We start from the raw sequence: 19,923 nt of genomic DNA, 5'->3' as shown, positions 1-19,923 counted from the left end.
GGTGCTGAGGAATTAATTCACAGCACGTTGTCTGAGGGACAGCAGCTGGCAGCTGCCTGTTCAAGCTTTCTTGTGTGCCCTGAAAAGCAGAAGTGTGCATGGGGACTTCAAGCATCCCAGATGTGACTAGTGCCTGCATCCGTGTCCATGCTCTCCTTCCTAAGACAGGCTTACTGGCAAGAGGCAGCAAGGCATTGAACCAAAAGCTGCAGGTGCTCACTCTAAGCACCGGCCCTCTGCACTCAGCCCACAGGGATGGCAGAAGTGAAATCAAGTGCATCTTTGCTGCTCTCCTCCATAGCAAAGCAAGGTCAGGTATGCAGTTCCCTCACACTACAGGAAAAGGGAAGATGGCTGGATTTATCTTGCCAGACCTTGGGATCTCTGTCCCACAGATCTGTTTTCTGTACCACATGCTGATGGCTTTAGGGGGATTCACTCTCCCACTTAAGGCTGAGAGCTGCACGTGCGTAGCCAGGGACAAGTTTTCAACCATGTCACAAAGCAAAACCCAACTACATGGAGCTTGACCTATTTCCTGCAAAAGCTGCATGATCACAGATTGATTTAGGGCAGTGGTGGATACTGCTTCACCTGCACGTGGGAGGCACAGCTCATCCTTGAGCTCTGAGGTGTGGGTACATTGAAGGGAACAGCAGCATCCTGGAAACCTTCAGCAGCCTGGCCTGAATGTGGTGCAGGCTGCACGTGGTAAGCTGGGCCCAGTGCTCTGGGTTTCCTAATACTTTGGACACTTGGGGATGCATTTTTCTTTTATATTACATAAAACTGCCCTCCTCTGAACACATAAGCATGTGTGGTAAATTCAGAACTAATTCCTGATTTTTTACTGTTTAGACTGAAGTTGCCCAGAACCTTGCTCCTTATATCTGACTTTTCGGTGTAGGTATAGAACATTTATCTGGACCAGTGATTAAGCTCTCCTCTCTTGTGGAGAGGCACATAAGCTTGTACACACACACATGCTGGCACAGGCACAATGAAAAAGCGTTTGCTCCCCCACTGTTCACCTGCCAGCTGGGGTTACTAAACTTTTCCCTTGAAATAAAAATGCCGTGGAATAATAAGTCCCACCTGTCGGCCATTTCTTTTTCTTTTTTTCCAGGTCCTTCTGCTCCTTTCATCATAGCTACATGGAAAAGCCTTGATGTGTTATAGCTGTGTGTGCTGGAGTAAAGGCCACCTCAGCTTTTCCATTATAAACCCCAGTTTTGAGGGGTTTATAAAACTCTGCTGCAAGAAGTTTGCTCCAGGGCTGTTACAAAGCAAAGAAACGGGGCTGGAACCAGGAAGGAGTTTATTTTTTCTCCTCCTTTCTTAATTAAAATTTGGCAAGTGATTGATCCACAATACAGGCTAATCACTTGGGGTAGCAGTTTGAAAAATGCATTAACGAGAGCTGAGATGTTGAAAAGTCGTTAGGGCTTACATGGTGCCAGGAAGGATTGGACTAGTTTGTCTTAAAATTGACTCTTAAAAAAAATGGTATGATGTGTGCTATAAATTGGCTAAAGCAAGTAAACTCACAAGGAAGGATTTAGGCACTTCCTGCTGTCCTGTGGGTATAAAAATGGGCAATTTCCAAGAGGGATATGATACCAGGGACAGAGAATAAAGAGACAAAGAAACAGAGCAGGCAAAGAAAGTAAAATCGAAGCAGAGAGATGACAGAAAGGACTCAAACCAAGGGTCAGCTTCTTGCCAGGAAAGGAACTGAATGCCAAGATCCAATTCTCAACCAAGGCATCAGCCTCCTCTCCCACCCATGCCTCCACACAAGTGTGGAGCTTCTTGTCTGCAGATGCTAATTCTCAGAGAAACAGCTGTTGTCCACTCCATTGTGGGGTAATGGGGTTAAACCACCAGGAGAACAACCTCTTTCACCAAACCTCCTCAAAGGGTGGAGCTCACCCGCACAGGCTGCTGGAGGCCAGAACTGAAGAATGCTAATTAATAACCAGAGAGATGAGAACATCATGAAGGCTCAAGCGCAGCATCCATGCTGCTGCTGACTCTGGAGGTCACTCTGTGTTGCTGAAGCACTGAGGAATCACCCAGAAGGGCTGCTCTGTATCTGTGCTGTTCTGTACAAAACCACTCCAGCCCACATGGCATATATGGTACTAGAGCCTAGGAAGAGTGGCAAGGCTAAGGATGTAGTAATTACCAAAGATATAAATGTGTCAACTGCAGAGCACACGTATATATTGATGGATCCCCTGGAAGCATTTTGTGATGAAGAAGGCTTTTTAGAAGTGATTTTTTCCTGCTCTTGTAGTTGTCATTTTCAAATAAGCCCAAGACAGGCAGGCACAAGCCTGAAGTCAGCAAATACATGTGGGAAATGCTGGATCTGGCTTGTACAGGTGATGGGGGAAACTCAGTAAACTGCATTTGTTCAAATAAACCTGTCCTCTTTCAGCCCTTGCACCAACCAACAACAACAACAAACAGCAGCCTGACTTAGTTTCCAGCTCCATTTACCTTGTAAAGAAGGATATCAGGGATTGGGAAATCACACAACTACAGCTTAGAGGGACATCAAGAACTTGCTGACCCATTCCATGGACAAGATCACCTCAACCTGAATTACTGCTGACAGACACACATCAACCCTGTTCTCACAAACTTCCAAGGATGGAGGCTCCAAACCTCCCCAGCAGATCACTACAGCAGATGGACAATTTTTTCTTCCAGAGAACTCTCCTCAGGAGAAGGAAAATACAAATCCCACCCACTATTAGCTGTAAGGTCCCATCTCAGGGGAAGGATGGAGACTGATCAGACTCTTACAGAGGGAGATTCATCCCCTACCACCCCATGACTCAGGCTGCAGTCCAACAACCAGCTGAGGATGGACACCCACCATGAGGATTATCAACATTCAGGGAAAGGAACTCCACCTGCTGCTGCCCAGGCTAAGTCTTGCTCCTGCAACACCATTTCCTCTCCTACCTTTAAAGAACCTGCGCATGCTTTCAGGGCTTCTAAAAGGGATCACAGGTAAATCACTCCATGATTCTAGTTCTCTTAAGGCATCTCCAGGGTCCCTTTCTGCAACCCCAGCCTTTGCTTTAGAGATGGAGTCTCCTCTGGTCAATGTTTCAATCCCAGGACTTGCAACCTGTTGATGTGCTGAGCTCCAGTATGATTATACCTAAGCTAGAGAGTCTAGCAGTCATTTGTAGAGTTAGTGATTAAAAGTCTCTTCCTTGCCCTTAACAACAGAACAGTTATAATTTGGAATTGAACATCAAGAGCCAAAAGTCCAAAAATTTTATTTTCATGAAGTCTAAGCATTTTAAGATCCAATCCTCATCAGTGCCCTAAACACTATCAAGTCAGATGCTCAGACCATTGTACTATTGTATCCTAGAAAATGTTTAAATCTTAGGTCCACAGACACATGTGAGCATCACATTTCACCTTGTCTTCAATACCCTGCAGAGGTTTAGAAGTGCTCCAGGGCACTCTGAGCCTTCAGTTCCAGGGCCTTGTTCAGTACCTGATCTTTGCTCTCTCGGGCACACTCACACTCTAAGTTAATATTAGATCTTGGCCGGGCATGCAGGCACAGGCACGGAGGAGAAAGGGGACTTTTCACCAGCGTGGATGGCAGATCTCCAGACTGTTCAAAAGGGCCGGAAGCCTGACACAACCCGCCTGCTCCAACTCCTATTAACTCCAACAAATTGTTTATTGCACAACAGCAGAAAAACGCTGCCCCTCTCCCCCAGCCAAGTCTTTCCATGTGTGCTGCACGCGCAGGCTCCCTCCTCCCAGCCCGCTGGGGAGCCAGCTTTATACCCAGGGAAAGGTAACAGCAGCGATTATTACACACACTATCCCACAGCTCCTCGCTTGTTAAAAAAAACAAGAGTCTCTTTTGTGCCCGAAATAAAAGGAGATACCTTAATTAGAACAATGCAGGTTGGTAAGCATTAAACACTGAGCCCAGCTGCTGTATGCCATTAAATTCATAAAAAGGGAGGGGGGAAGGAGGGCAGTCTTAACGAGATTACACACATTGACTTTGATCAAGACACAAAAGCACCAAGGCGTTCCAGGGTTTTTATTGCTGTCTTCAGGCTACATTTTAATGGTTACATTAGAAACATGCGAACACAGGCTGGGAGATTTTTTTGAGATGGGAAAGGGAGTGCAAGCATGCCTTGTGAAAAGGCCTGGTTTAATAAATTGGGGGCTGCAGGGAGAGGCTAGGACTGGGGAACACATGAGTAGTCATTTATTAATTGCTTCCCCTATGCAAGTGCCAAGTCCTAACATGATATCTTGCTGGACTACTCCCATCCCGCCTGCCTGGTCAGCAGAAGAGCCATGTGCAGATCACACACAGCCAGATTCATCACCACCTTTCTCACAGAGCTCTGGGGGGAGATGGCTTCCCCTCTGCAAGGGAAATGTTAATCCCTCAGCACCTGGAGTGACTTTCCCTGTTCTCATGAGAGGCTGTGATTGCTGAACATGACAAAAAAGGACCCGACTGAAGTTGAACTAAGTTGCTGCTGAGTCTAAGAACAGCCTGAAATTAGTGCCACAGATTTAGAACATGACTTGGGGCTGGTGGGAAGAGGAGAGGACAAAGACTTCAGAGTAAAGAAAATGAAGAGGAAATTAGTGTTTTATCCTGTGCTTGTAGCACCACTGAAAGACTACTCCTCGCTTAGCAAAAGTGGCAGAGCACACATTCATCCAGACGCCTCACAGCAACATACCCACATATGTGTCTTTTATAAGATGCTGCTAAAATGTTTACAAAAGCTTGTATAACGTAAATAGTGACGGGGTGTAGCTGAAGAGCTATAAAATACAGCCCAAGGGATAGCCAAGTTATTGAGTTGCTATTAGTACTCAAGCCCACAGGCACTTCACCATCCTGGTAACTTTTCTTGGACAAGACTTTTAAAAGGCAGGATTTAAAGGAGCACGATCAGCCTAATCGTAATTCCAAGCACACAATGTGTTTTATAAAGTAGAGTAATGCCTTCCAGGAACAAGTTTTGAGGAGTGGCATTCCCTTATATTTTTTGCAACCCAACACTGTATCATCTTGCTAACAGGAGAACTAGAAAGCACAATTGACTATTTTCCACTCCCCAGCCTGAACAAAATGAAAGCCCTGAAAATGAGCTGCAGTGGAGACGTTAAAGGCTGATTAAAGCCCACAGTTTTAACACATGAAAAGAAAACACTACTGGGTCACCTATTCAATGTTCAACGTAGTTCCCAATCTTGTAAACAGAATGGCATATGCTTGAAAACCACACAGTGCTATTCCAAATAACCTAAAAAACATAGATTCACATTATAAAAGCTTCCTTCTATATCCTCTCTCCTGAAGATGATGCCCTTTGCTTCAGGGGAATATTATGTTTCTCAGAAGCTACCACTTCCATGAAATCTCAGTGGATTTGGCCTCCACTCTCACAGCTTTACCTCTCTGCATGGATGCCCCACAGAAAATTACTGAAAGGCAAGGTAGTCCCTGGCACAGAGCTCTTCCCACAGCAGCAGAGGAAAAAGCAAGGGGCAGGACAGAGCTTGGGTCACGACTCAAACAACCATGTCAAAGCTAGAGTGGGGTGTTAAACAGCCAGGCTTGGGAAATCTGCAAGCACAGCACTCAGATTGTTTAAGATAAAGCAAAAAGCATCCTCCCCTGTGGCAATCTAGAATAAAGTATCTGAGAAGAGTGGAAAAAGGCTGTAAGTCAACAAGAAAGCAGACAAGAGCCTCACCAGAGTCCGCAGCCAGCATTCTTCACAGTGCACATGCCAGCACTGAATAGAAGTCAGGGGCATTGTGTAGGAGTCCTGAGGAAAAGAAGCAAACGTATTATTTCCATAGCAGTGATCCAGTGATTGTTCACTCCCAACCCCATCACAATGCCTTTCTTTGTGGGTAATACTGTCTTGTATTTTGTTAAAAAAGTTGGTTAAAAGAACTAACTTGTGTAATATATAAGTTGTATTTTTGTAATGTTTGTACAGAAGTGGCAGAAAGTCTCCTTCAATCCCTTTTCTTGGCTTCCCAGAACTTCTGTTGGAAGTCCATAATTCACTCAAGTGATGACCTAGCTCAGCAGAGTTATCACAAAAGCATCTGAAGTTGCTCTGGCCACCTGCCATTATTCTCATCAGAAAGGTCACCAGATCATATGAAAACCAGTGACAGGGTAAGATCAACCCTTATCACAACTCAGCTGTGCAGGAACAGTGTAACTACATCCCAAGACTGCTGCTGCTATTTCAGCAGACATGCCTTCTCAAGTATCTATCTCCTATCATTGGTAACAAACCTCTGGAAATCAGCAGCCAGCTGCTGTCCCTTCTACGGGATGAGTGACAAGGGCTGCACTCCCACACCTCCAAGCTGGGAGCTGGCTGGGAGAGAGAAGCCTGTGCATCAAGCTGAAGTTGCAGAGGGACCTCTCCACCAAGCAGAATGTTTTGTCCTCAGCAGAACACAAACCCAACAGGAGATGTAGAGCCCTGCAGGCTTGGACCATCAGAGGGAGCTGCTGCCCTTCCTGAGGAAGGCCACAGCATCACCAGAGAGCAAGCAGGACACTGGCAACTTTATATGCTCAGGCAACACCCCTGCTCCAAATCAGAGAAGGTGAGCCTCTGATCACAGATTCTGCTCTCTCCCATGTACCTAAATTTGCACATCCAGGAAAAGGACGTTGGTATTTGGTTGTTTTCTACAGTAAGGCAGAAAGTCTTCTGAAGCTGGGTCTTTCTTGATCCTGATATAGAGTGACAGCTACAAATACCAGTGAAACAATGTAATTCATACAGAAATTTGAGTTATTAAGACCTTAATTTGGAAGGCTGATTGGTGATGAGTTCCCCCAGTCTGCCTGAAAAAGGAGTAAAGCTTCTCCCCTCCTCAGCAAAGATACCAAGACATTTCTGATTCATTACCACGAGTGGAGTGCTACTCACCATGCAAATGAGACATTTATAGCGGTCCCCACGGGAAAGCTGCCTTTCTAACTCACGGACACGAGCCTTTAACGCTTCAAATGTTGTCACTGCGGAGTCTTCTGTAATTCTGCAAAAGATGATGAAGAGTGACCATCACTGAGCACACAAGACTGTTAAGAGCTTGGGGGAAAAAGGATCCCACAATAGGTACTGCACAGGAAACGGCATCGCATTTCAAACTAATACATCCAACTTGGATTAAAAAACACTACTGAAAAGCCTAGTGTGAATTCTTTAAAGTGTCTTTCTAAACACTTCCAAACACATTACAAAAGAACACAACCAGTGCTGGAGTTGCTAGCTTCATACAGAGCAAGACACAGACATTTAAAGAACAGATATTTTTGTTGGGGTTTTTTGTTTGTTTTCTGCCTTTTTTTTTGCCTGTCTTAAGAGATTACTTAGGACCACATGCTTGAGACAAAGTTCTGTATGTTGCTTTAAAGCTGCTGATATAACTTTTTGTGGGCAATAGGAGCTGTTCTTCCCCTTAGAGAGTGGAGGCCTTTGCTGGCCATCAGCCTCGTGAAATGCAAAATCAGCTCATTACACAGGATCAACACAATGGCTTATATTAATGAAAGCCCCAGCTTTTTGATTCTAATACTGAAAGAATGGAGAAACCAAAAGCACTGGACACGGTGCCAACAGGGTGGCTATAAAAGCAGCTTTACAATCTCAGCTTTCCCATTTCCTAGGGTCATTTTTGATGGGCAGCATTATCTCTTTTGTCACAGAGGCACTGTGCTGAGGCCAGGCAAGTGTATTTTCATGATTCTGCAAGGCTGGTGAAAAGAGCAACTTGCCAGCCTAAAGGTAAGGGCAGACAGCAATGCTTAGCAAATGAAATACAGGGAGCATTACAGACAAGGATGTGTCACTCCAGCATGCTGCAAAATCTGATTTCTACACAGTGCAGCCATAGGGAGGGGCCCTCAAGTATTCCCCAGAAAAGATTTAGAGAATTGACATAAAGGTTCTCACTTTCTTGAATAAAAACAAACCCAACAATTTTCACATGTGTCAGTGCATTTCTGGCATCTCCAAGCAGACTCCAGCTCAGAAGAACCTGAAGAGCATCTCGACACCAGAAGCTGCATCATCAATCACAAGATAACCCACAGTGGCACCTGTGTCTTCTACCTTTTTAGAGGATGATTCATCAACAGGTGGCTAAAGCACAGTCTAGTGGAATTACTACAACCAGTAAAGTGAGCTGAAATCTCAGCACTGGCTGCAGCAGGCACTCACTCCTTTGTTCATTAGTCACTTGTTGCTAGCATGCAGGGAGGGACTTGGGGTTATCTCCCACAAGCTGATTCTGATGGTTCTTCCCAAGGCTTTGGTAACAGAACTAGTCAAAGAGATCTTGGGTGATTTTCCTAATTATGACGCTTCAGAAGAAAGTGAAGCTGCGGGAATGTATATGGTTAACTACCAGTGTTACAAAGCTCCTTCAGCTTCACTCGTGCCTTTGTACTGATGAGACACGCTCTGCATGAGCTGAGATCTTCATCAGAAGGAGATTCATTGCAAGTGACAGCTGCCAGCAAATGGTAACAAATTTAAAACTGCAAAAAAGGTAAAGAAATACAAATGTCCCATGATAGCCTAGTGGGGGAGGATTGTCTGGGGACAGGGACACTATAGATTCAAGTCTTGGAATCCATAAATATTCTTTGGAGCAAGATGAAAGAGTTTCAGTAGGAGACAGCCCTCCCTGCTGTGAAAACACCCACTTGCTCCTGCTCATTGGTATAAATTATTACCATATCCCAGCTTGAGTTCTCACCCTCAAGAAAGAGTTCCTAGCATTTTCAAAGAAAGTCTAGAAAGGTGTTAGTTTTGTCCAAGGAAGAAACAGATTTATTTATTTATAGCTTGAAGATTATTTTTGGCTGAGAAAATAGTTTCTCTTCCAGTCTGGCCCACCATTGAACTGATGCTGGCTGAACACTGCAGATAAATTTGACTTCAGGGAGTCCATTTCTCCTTCTGCATGCACAAGGGAAGTGGAGGTGTAACGCCAGTGAGTGTGACTCCTGCCCAAAGCAGGTGGCAAGCAGAAGCTCAACCCTTGCTAAATTCTCCTTTTACCATCTGTGGAGCTAGCTCTTCTCCTCAGATAGGTGGGCAACTCAGAAAGGAAAGGGAAAAGTTGATTCCTTGAACAGATACAAACAATCCCCAGTCCCAGCCCAGTAACAGTCAAAACTTGAAAAGGAAAAATTTGCCACTGCAACAACTAGAGAAGATAGAAAATGGCTTGTTTATAGAAACCTAAACAGCTGACCCCCATTGGCCAATTTCGGAAAGTCTCTGAGATAATCGCACCTGTCCAGTAATAAACGAATGAATCAGAAAAGGAGGCTGAATAGAGGTATAAGCAATAATGCTCAGAGGCTGCCTGATACAATGGCCAATCAATAGGAGGGCTGTAGATCAGGGTGCTAGTTAGCTGGAAAATTACCACACCGCCGCGTGCGTCACGCTGTAGGGATCCTGGACAATCAATGTGGGAGGTATTGATTTAGTTATTATCACTTCATACGCTCCAGACATTGTTAAATATACATTTATTAACAAGACTGGGGTGCATTGGTAAGAGAGGGAGCTTTAGCCACTGCGATACCTCCCAGCACTGATCAAAGCTCAGCTATGACAGAATTTAAAACCTGCCAAGCAAGTTCACAGGACAAATCCTGACGCACAGCACAGTGCTGAAGACACAGCTCCTACTTCAATGAGAGATAGGAGTTTTGGCTCTAAGTGAACATTTTGCACTTGAGATTTCAGGAAAACCTCTCGGAGCAGCAGCAACAAGGGATGTGGCAGCCAAGGGTCAACCCAAAGTGAGTGATAATTGCATGGTTGCTTCGGAAAAGCTGGAGGAAATGAGGTCAAGGGAAATAGGGAGAACATTAGTAAATAAAGGAAACTGAAACTACCTCCAGGGATGGAATAAAGACGAGAGTCACTTCCCATGTGTCTGGCTCCCGTGGTGGCCAGCGCACTTGGGACACATGCCATTCCATTTAGTGTCATTTTACCGTCAACCTGCCGCTTGTATCCTAAAGATAAGCATCGCTTAGGAGCAACTCTTCCTGCAGCAGCAATCTTGGGAACTCCCTCAGGATTCCCTCTTGTGTGCGCACCTTGTTTGCGCTTGCCTGGACACAGCTGGGAGCAGCCTTGGGCAGAATTTTTACAGGGTAACGCCAGGGTGGAGCGAGGGTCAGAAAGCCAAGTGCCATGGACAGGGGAAGGCTGTGTACAAGTCCCTGCCAAGTGAGGCAGAGGGAATTACGGAGAAGGAATTGGCTCTCTGCTTTGCCTTGACCTCATGTTGGATGCAGGAGGACTCTTAACAATTTTGCGGCTCAGCGCTCTGATTTGACGTGTTTGGATAATGTCATTTATCAGCCTCCAGGGAGACCTGCTGAGCACAACTGCTGCCAAGAGCTATACCTTGAGCCCCAGTGCTCATGCTTCTCCAGCAGGTGTGAGAGGCCTCCCCAATTTGTGAACTGTCCTCCCTGGCTGAGGATGTATTAAGAGGGCGCCTCCATTATGGAGTAGAGACTCACTGTGACAACACCACACACAGGGGAGCCTGAGTGAGAATGCTTATACAAGAGCAAAAACAGGAAGGGAAGGCTCCTTGTGGAAGAAGCTGGGTCCTGTACTTCTCCCTGGACTTTGTGGTTAAGTTTTCCACACCTTGGCAGTCACAGCTGAGGATGCTGGGTATCAGGAAGCAAGTCTGTGAGACTGGGCAGACAGCATGTGATAATTTTCAGTCTTTGTGCCCAATGCATATTTTTCCACCACTCACAGCATTTTCCCCTCAGTACTGAAAATAAGAACACTTTCTTTCTCTGAGAAAATCCTTGCTTTGTTCAGGTACAAGGTCAGAAGTAGTGCACAGAAACACAGTGGTAGAAGAAAAAGGACCTATCTGTAGCTTTGAGCAGCATCGCCTCCTGAGAAATCTCCCCTGGGAAATGGCTACCCCCTCTTTGCTAAAAAACTTAAACCCAAACACTGGTTATTTGTTAAACATTAGCATGCATGTGATCTTTGTTTCTCCAAATTAAATCGAGCAATTCCTACCCGCTGTCCCAGTGGACAATCACAAGCAATTCCGTTAATTAAATTATCTCTGATTCTGCAGCTCTGGAATCTCTCAATTGACTAAGTCTGTGCTTTATCATCAACAAAATACTGGACCAAAAAGGAAACAAAAAAATGCTGATGTCAGTGTGATTGGCCTTGGTTAACCCTTCCCAGCTGGGTATTAAGGGCTGCTCAAGAAACTGCTGTACTGGAGCAAGCCCAAGAGTGAGAGCCTTGTACCACAGATACCAGTAGCAGCTGTTCACTTGTGTTTCCTTTTCACTGTACATAAAAACACAAACACCACACTGTCCCTTGCATCCAGCATCCTGCCTATTTGGGAGCACAGAAAGATGCAAACTGTTAGCTGCTGAACAAGCAGGAAAACACCTCAAAGAAGCCCCTGCAAATACCCCGTCCACATCTTATCCAGATCACATTTGATGTATCCTGCTGTTGAGGAGTCTCCATAAAACATCCCCCTTTGGTTTATTTCAACTGGATATAAATTTTCCTTTCTTCATAAATGGCTACACTGTACACAGCATTCCATAAATTTTTACAATTCCACTGTTTGTATGTACCTTGTAAAAAACACTTAGCACTGATTAAATGCACCACCAATAAAATTTCATGGGCTACTTTTGACACTTGATATTTTGACCTTCTCTCTTCCTCATACATTTATTTTTGCTTTCCTCTGCCTGTAAACACAGACTGTCAGAGAGGAAAATGTACAGTACCACTGACATACCTGAAAGTGATGTATTTATTTTTAAACAAAGCCTTTATCCTCCCTTGTCCAAAGTGGAGAACCCAGCAGAACATACATGCCACCTCCCTGCACCAAGGGCAGAGGTCATGTCACTAGCAGCTTACACATCATAAATATTAGAAACAGACTGGTCGATGCTTTGAAGGCAAAGTCAAGCTAAAGTAAGATTCTAGGAACAGAGAAATTGCCCCAGGCCATATCCAACCTCAGCTGTAGATGACAATTATCATAACCACTACTACACTGCAGGAGAGAAAGCCCGGTGCAGTCCTTGCTTTGTGGGGCACAAATCTTCAAGACTCAATAAAATGACCCCACCATCAGTGCACAATCATGCAATTGCAAGCCTTCTCTCATAGCCAATTTACATCTGGGTGAGAGGGCAACTCTTTCGGAGAAGAGACCCTGTTTTATTAGCCTGTAACATGCTGTGCACAGCTCTGTGACATTCAGGAGCAGAATGGCAGAGACAGTGATGCTGTCTCAACTCTCACTCATACAATGTCTCACACACCATTCCCTCACCACCTGAGTTTCAAACACTAACTATAAACACCCCTATGTTTCTTGGGATAAGAACTGCTTTCATTTTCAATCTGATGAAATAATGTGCACCCACTTTCAATTTAGCAAGCATCATCTGCAGCAAGTACGAGAGCTAAAGATACAGGGAGTTAATTTTGGCAGATGTGGGTGAGCAGCACTGAACTCACTGGGAGATCCACAGACTGAAAGGACTTTTACACTGACTGGAGTGCAAGAACATAACATAAAGCTGAAAAAACCCCTCTGCTACTAACAAGCAAAACACTTAAACTGACACGTAAGTTCTTAAAAAGAAAAGTGACAGGTGGCTTTAAAAGAAAACAGATACAGCTCAGGCATTTTCAGTATCTTAAGTCTCTGGAAGAAGCCCAGCATCAGGCACTGGTGGCAGATTGACTGTGAATCACCCCACAACATGTGGGCTACCAGACTGGCACAGCGTACTGAGATTTTATTTCACTAGATGAGCTGGTTATAGCAGAAGGGGTTTGCATGCCTTGATGTAGAAAACTGCCCAGCAAAGCTGTTGACAGAAAAGCCATGTCAAATCACACCAAGTGAAGTTTAGACCCTCTAAAGGGTCTGCAAGACTGCCAATGCTAAAAGCAAATCTCCTGGCAAGACATCAACGTTTTAGGAGTTGGCTTCCCCTTTATTTAGCTAAAAATCTCATTTATTGGGTTTATTTGTTTTTAGACTAACCTCCTTTAAAGAGGCTGACTTATAATCCTGTAAAACGTTGTCACATGTATTGAGGAAATTGGCAAGGATGCTAATTTATTGTCCTCTAGGAAAAAAAAGCCCTCTTTCCTTGATTAATGTATGTTTTTGTATTGTAAGATATTAAAGAATGTTGCTTCACCTGTGATTATAGAGAATAGTTTACTCTGGCAAAGTGCCCTGGCTTCTGGTTGCCAAGTTATGAATAATGCAATGTTCCCCATTCTAATTTCCGTGTTCTAAGTTGTGAATTTGGAGCAGGGTGCATGCAAGGGCACACACACACACACGACTCCAAGGCGCTCTCAGTCACGGGCGCCTCTATTTTATACTTGCTTGCACAACTTGTTAATACTGGCATTTGCTTGCCAAATTCAGAGTTTGCTTCTGACTAATTTCATCTTGATGCAAACCAAAAATGTTGTCTCTTTTTTTCCCCACAGAGGAATTATTTCTCTTACACTTGCATGCACCGTCGCAATACCACTGAGGGGAGCTTACCACTGCAAGAAGGCGTTTTAAGCTGCATTTAGTAGGGACTTGGGTAAAGATTCCCTGAAGAATTTAATGACAGAAGAATTCATTTTGCTTTCACATCTCCCCCGCCTCCATAACACAGAACCCAACAATGTCTTTACAGAAGCGGGAAGTAAATTCAGGCGCTGGCTCTTTCTCTTCCCTTTTTTTGGCCCATGTTTTGCTGGGACACATGTGTCCAGCCCCAATCAAAACAGAGACAGATGGCACCGCTGATCATTCAGAATAGAAGGAGCCTTGGAGTCAGCATGTTTAGATGCATTTGTAGGGCTATGCAGTATCCACTGGCCACTGGGACTGATTTAAAAAGGCGGCGAGTCAAAGGCTGAGCTTGCGCCAAAATTTTAAATGTGCCATTTGAGCAATTATGGTTCGACATGAAAGCTGGGAGAAAGAATGCATAGGTCATTCTGATTAGATTTAGAGACTATGTTCCCTGTTCCAAAGAGAAAATAAATGCAATCCCATTGCTTTACTGGAGCAGCTTTGGTGATAAAGAAAAAAGCCATACTATGGAAAAGTGGTTTGCTGTAGCAAGGTTTTGTAGAGGCAGCACAGGCTGAATCAGAAAATGATTCTCTAAACAGTGTTCCTAAAGAGAAAAAATGACTCATCTAATGTGTTAATATCTCTATTCACTTTTCAAACATATCCGTCATCCTGCAGACCCCAACTGTATTTCTAACCGATCTGTGAAAGTGCATTGTGCTCTCTATCTTAATACAAGCCAGGGCCACAAAAGACAGGAGGTGGAAATGGTAAATGCAGCTCCTCTCCTTGCTGAGGCACGTGGGCTAAAGGTTCCAGCCTACGGACACTTGCCTCCATCCACAAGTAAACATGTTTGGATTATGACCAAGCTCCATGTATAGCTAGGCAGGTCTATTTTTCTACTGCAAGACTTATGGCAGCTGTAACTTGTCATCTTACTGTGGCCTGGAGCTGGTCTGGGATTATTGGTAGTTCTGGTGGACAATCAGGGCACAAAATTGTAAAACAGCCATGAAATGAAAGAGGAATAGCAAATTCCTAGGGCTGAAAGTTGCTCAGAAGGTTGGACATGCAGCTGAGTCTTGCAGCCAGCCTCTGTGAGCAATTAAATAAATGTCTTCTACTCCCATGGCCCCCATCCAAATGCCTGAAATAAACAGGAAATATCTATGCTACTACAGCAGCACTTGGATTCATCTATAGCCTTTTAAGGGCTTTACTGTGGAGGTGATATGCTTTCCAGAACCTCCATTCATGACTGCTGATTGGAGGCACCCAAGGGCAGTGCGATAACACATCCTCCAGACAGCTTCCTACAACTGCTGCGGCCGCCCTAGAACTTTTACACTGCTGCTGTTTCCTTTACGGGGAAAGAAAGGATCAGAATTAGCATCATTTAAGGTAATTGTGCCTTCAAAAAGAAACACAAGGCTATTAAAGGAGGCCAGGGCACATAAGTATCATATAACCAATTGTGGTCCCAGAGCTAGAAAAGGAAACCAGCAGAGCAGTGGAAGGACAGGTCATGAGCTGGCTATCTGAGGGAAAAGCAGGAATACTTATGCAACTGTGTGGGAAACAACAGCTTTTGGCAGCCAAATCATCAAAAATGAAGAAAGAAGATAATGGAGAAACAGGATGAAGTGCCTGTAGCAGTGGGGTGCAAGGTTAGGAAAAGCACTGACACTGAAGTGAGGACAAAAAATCAACATGGATATTAAACCACTTTAATTATATTACTTGCCATTAATTTGCTTCTGTAAAGGCAGTGTTGGGTTCTGTGTAACAGAGGCAGAGGAGATATGAAAGCACAATTAATTCTTCTGTCATTGTATTCCTTGGGAAATTTTTACCAAGCTCCAACTAAATGTGATTTAACACTCCTCCTTGCAGCAGTAAGCAACCCTCAGTGGTCCTGCAACTGTGCATGCAAGTGTAAGAGAAATAATTACCCACTCTACAGTTGTCCCAGACATGGTTTACTGAGAACAAACAAAACCGCTCCTTTTTAAAGTACTATTTTGTATTTATACTTACTAACTGTAGCCCAAGAAATGCATAAACTACCAAGAGCTGTAATTACAACCATCCTGTTGTCAATACAGCAGCTGGCACAGCACAAACACTTACTGAGTCCTGCCACAACAGTTAGTAAGTGCCAAGGAAAGCAGTAGCCCTGTCACCATCAGCATACAGCTGGCTTGTGCAGCCAGGGCTGCCCTTCAGCAGATGCAGGAGAGAGACAGCAAACTAGCAGAGGATAGGGCACAACATGATCCCTCTTCTGCTCTTCAAAAGAACATTTTCATCTAAACAGGGAGTGCAGCCTACATAAAGATAATTGTTACTTTTCTCTTGAGAGCATCTGGGCACCAAACAAACATTTCCTAAAAAAAAAATAGTATCTGTCCCTGCCTCTTAATTCTTGTAGGATAGCTAAGGGATGTGAAAAAAGAGTCACATCCTCAAAGTATTTTCAGAAGGAACATTGCAAGATCCACAATGCTCCATCAGAGACAATGTTAAACAAAACAGGCTAATTTTAAGGACGACTCCTCTCTCTGACAAGCTGCTCACACATCTAAGGGCAGAATTCATTTGCTAGAAGGCAGCTGTTTGTGTTTTATAAGCTAAAGTTTCTCTTACCTATGGAATAACTCCAATATTTCACAGGGAATCATCATCCATCTAACTGAAGTACCCTCTAACAGACCATCAGCTTCATATCCCCTTTGAAATAGCACAGCTGAGCACTTGCTGGGCCACGATTTATTTTTTACCTTCTAAGACATCTTGGTAACTCTATAGCTCAATAGTGACAGTCGAATTTCACACTGTGATAGCCCCCCATCGATTTTTCATTCCCAGGAAGCAACTCTACAAATTAAAGTTAACAGCATTTCTGAAACTACAAAAAGAAAAAAAGGGGCAGGCAAAGAGACATAAATTGCAAGATGCTTAAACCACACCCCCAACATAGGAACAAAATTCCAGCCCATCACCAGTTATGCAGGGATGCAGAACCTACTGCCCCCGAAGCCAGAAGACCCCTTGGGTTTACAGATGCTTCAGCTTTAAAACATCACAGGTTCAACAGAAATAAGAGTCTCTTCCTATATGAAGATGTCAAAATCTATAGAAAACTGCCTCAAGGCATGAAATTAGACCAAACCTCTGGACAACACCACACTTAACAGAGATACCACCTACCCCAGGTCTGCGCTTGTACAGTCACAGCCTGCCTCGCTGAGCTTTGTTAACTACAGGCCAGTGAAGAACCGGACACTGATACAATTTCAGTTTGCACAGTGGTTATAATGTTTGAGACCACTATTGGCACATGCACTATTGGCACATGCAACTTCTCTCCAACAGTTAAAAGAGGGAGCAGAATAAAGAAACACAGCCAAGCACTCTGCTCTCCACTGTCACATCCCAGAGGAAGAAGTAATGCCAAAGCCTCACTTCATAAAGAAATGAAGCATCTTCCTTCATACCCTTTCAGCACTGAACACCAGTACGCAGTACAAATACAGTATTACATACTGCTGAATTACTGAAAAGGAGTAAAGCCTAATAAAGATAAAAATCTGGACACAAGCAGCACAGCCCAGCAGCTCTTTCTCAGCCTTTGACAATCTCACACTTCAGTTCAGTGCCCTGAATCCTCTCCCAAGTTCACGTGGGCTGTTCTAGTACCAAACCCACCAGCAGCATCACACTCTTGGCTTAGCAGAGCACAAAGGGTTAGTTCATTTATTACTCAAGTTAATTTTTAAATTTTGTCTTTGCTATGAGATGTTCTTGTCTCCCAAAAGCTTATTAATGGCGTGACACTGTGGAGAAGGGCTGGGTAGCACTTATTCTATGGTGTGAATGCTCAACAGCTTCTGTTTTCTCCGACATACCAGCTTCAGCTGCTATGAAAGGGGCTCCTTCCCTTTCAGGCCTCTGCTAATCCTCTGGCTTCCCACTCTGCTCCTGCCTGGATGAGTCTGCCTGGAAGCAGGATCTCCCCGACAGACACTGCTACCTCCCTGACTGCTCCCACAAACCTGCCTCTGTGCACAAGGACCCCAGTCTAAACTTTGCTTAATTTTAACTGATGCTCCTCCTTGTGCTGCTGTGCCAGAGCCCCTCCAGAGCCAACGTTTCAAAACAGCTGGACTGGAAAGTGGTGAGGTGGGGGGGAAGGGGAAGAAAGAAGAGACAGGAGAAATAAAACAAATACAATTGCTTTTTGTCTCTAAAACCCTCTTTTTAACCCAACAAGCATCTCATCCAATGAAGCATGATAAGCATGAAGTGTTATATAAAGAAGATAATTATAAAGGGATTTAATGCTTGGCAGGCTTGTATTGCAAGGTTCAGAGCAGAGGTAGCACACTCACTTAAACAGCCTTGTGTCCGGGTTTGCTATTATGCGGGCAGCGTGGCTGGGGCCAAGTGGAATCAGAAACAAAATTTGTTTTGTAAAAAAAAAAAAAAAAAAAAAAAAAAAAAAAAAAAAAGCACAGCCCCCCTCCCAGCGAGGATGGCAGTTTCAGTCCCACCTCCTTCTACTTCTGTCCCATCCCTGATTAATGATGTTGTCTGCCTGATTTATGACCCACCCCAACAGATTAGAGTTTCCCTCTTCAACCTCCCCCCATTTCACCCCTCCCAGAAGGCACAGCCACACTCCGCTGGAAATATTAGAGAATTATTAAATAAACATTCATACGTCATGTCTCTTCCCATACTGAGCTCATCGTAGTCAATGCTCAGCGGCCGGGCCCTGTTTGCTTTGGGGCTGACACCAAACAGCTGGAGTGATTCATGGAGAGGCTGGCTACAATGCTCTGTGCCATACATCATGCTCGCAGCGCTCCCTGCCCCGGCGGAGATAAACTGATCAACCACAACGGGCTGGAATGAATTTATGACAACACAAAATTGAGGAAAACAAATGGGAGGTGACCCAGTGGGCCACTAACCCAGACTCTCTCGCTGGCCTGCAATCTAGTCTTGTAGCAGAAAGCAAAATTGAACATTGGCACTCTGAATTAAGATGCTGGCTTTTAACCCCGAGGAACCTCGGTTTCAAAATGGCACCAGACCCTTGCAAGGCAGGGAGAAAGACTTTTTGTGGGGAAGGTGCTTTTTGCAGCTCTCTGTGAGCAGCATTTCTTCTGCTGAGAGTCCGATGTCAGTGGAGGCCATCAGGGAGGGTGCCTGGGCAATTAGGGACCAGCTGCTCTCTGAGCAAAGCTGCATCTCGAGCTGAGGTAAAGGAGCATTGCACCAGCTGAGCTTTGCCTTGGCAATGGTTGGGGTCTTCAGCAGACAGGCAGGGCTCAGACAGTGTGATGCTCCTTCATCTCTCCCCAAGAGCCTTCAACACGCCAGTGTCTCTTCCAGACACCTTACATTGGCAAGATTAAAAAAGCTCAGCACTGAGATACCTCACAGTGTTGGGAAGGAGAGCTGGGACAGCACCATGTCTCCCACTACCCCTGGCTGCCAACTGAAATTCAACATTACCCAAATGAGATCAACTTGTCCAAGTTACTGATGGTCTGGCACACCAGAAGGAGCAGAGCAAAAACTACAGACTTACCCCAAACCCCATCTAGCTATTCTACATGCAAGAAACTCTCCCACAAATCCCCATGTTTAGATTAATTTAAACCTGCTCAAGTGAAGAAATTCAGCTGTGTGACAAAAGGAGAATTGCTCAGTGTACTGTATTAATGGATTAAAAACCAAACAAAACTACACTACTCTCTTTGCCTGGACTTATTTTTGGAAGAGGGGAGGAAGGAACGTCATTCTTATGAGAGAAGGATCAATAGGCAGATCACTGCTAACTCTATTAGCCCCTGCTCTAAACAGAGAGCACAGCTGACACAGGTGCTAAGCCATGTGCTTCTGGACAATTTTAAAAATGCTAATCAGATGCTACACAAGGTTTAACATGCCAATCAATAATGTTCAGATTTAAAAGCAAAAACTGAAGTTACAAACAATGGAGTAAAGTGATGCTGCCAAAAACTTCCTGTAAGCACCACCCAAAACAAGAAAAATGAAACCAATTTAGCTCCAGATTAAGAAACAGGAACTAGAGATGAATCAATTTAGCCTGTTGGGCTAGGTCGCCATATATCATGGCTCAGCAGCAGAGTGGGAAGCAGCCAGACAGTGAGAAACCCTTCCCCCTCCTTTTCT

The 19,923-nt window shown here is 44.5% G+C and overlaps 1 protein-coding gene across 4 annotated transcripts in view; it reads right to left on the bottom strand.

The window, feature by feature from the left end:
- Window positions 1–19,923, bottom strand: part of RNF220 (ring finger protein 220) — a 210,053-nt gene that overhangs the window by 4,749 nt on the left and 185,381 nt on the right. For all 4 annotated transcript variants that reach the window (XM_014307895.2, XM_005423116.3, XM_005423117.2 and 1 more), the window contains 2 exons: window positions 6,990–7,098; window positions 5,781–5,855 (listed from right to left, as the gene is read on the bottom strand). In XM_014307895.2, coding sequence (XP_014163370.1) covers window positions 5,781–5,855; window positions 6,990–7,098 — 184 coding nt within the window. The remainder of the gene's footprint in view (window positions 1–5,780; window positions 5,856–6,989; window positions 7,099–19,923) is intronic.

The sequence above is a fragment of the Geospiza fortis genome, unplaced genomic scaffold (assembly GCF_000277835.1).
Source record: "Geospiza fortis unplaced genomic scaffold, GeoFor_1.0 scaffold333, whole genome shotgun sequence".
Lineage (NCBI taxonomy): Eukaryota > Metazoa > Chordata > Aves > Passeriformes > Thraupidae > Geospiza > Geospiza fortis.
This window is presented reverse-complemented; position numbering and strand designations above follow the sequence as displayed.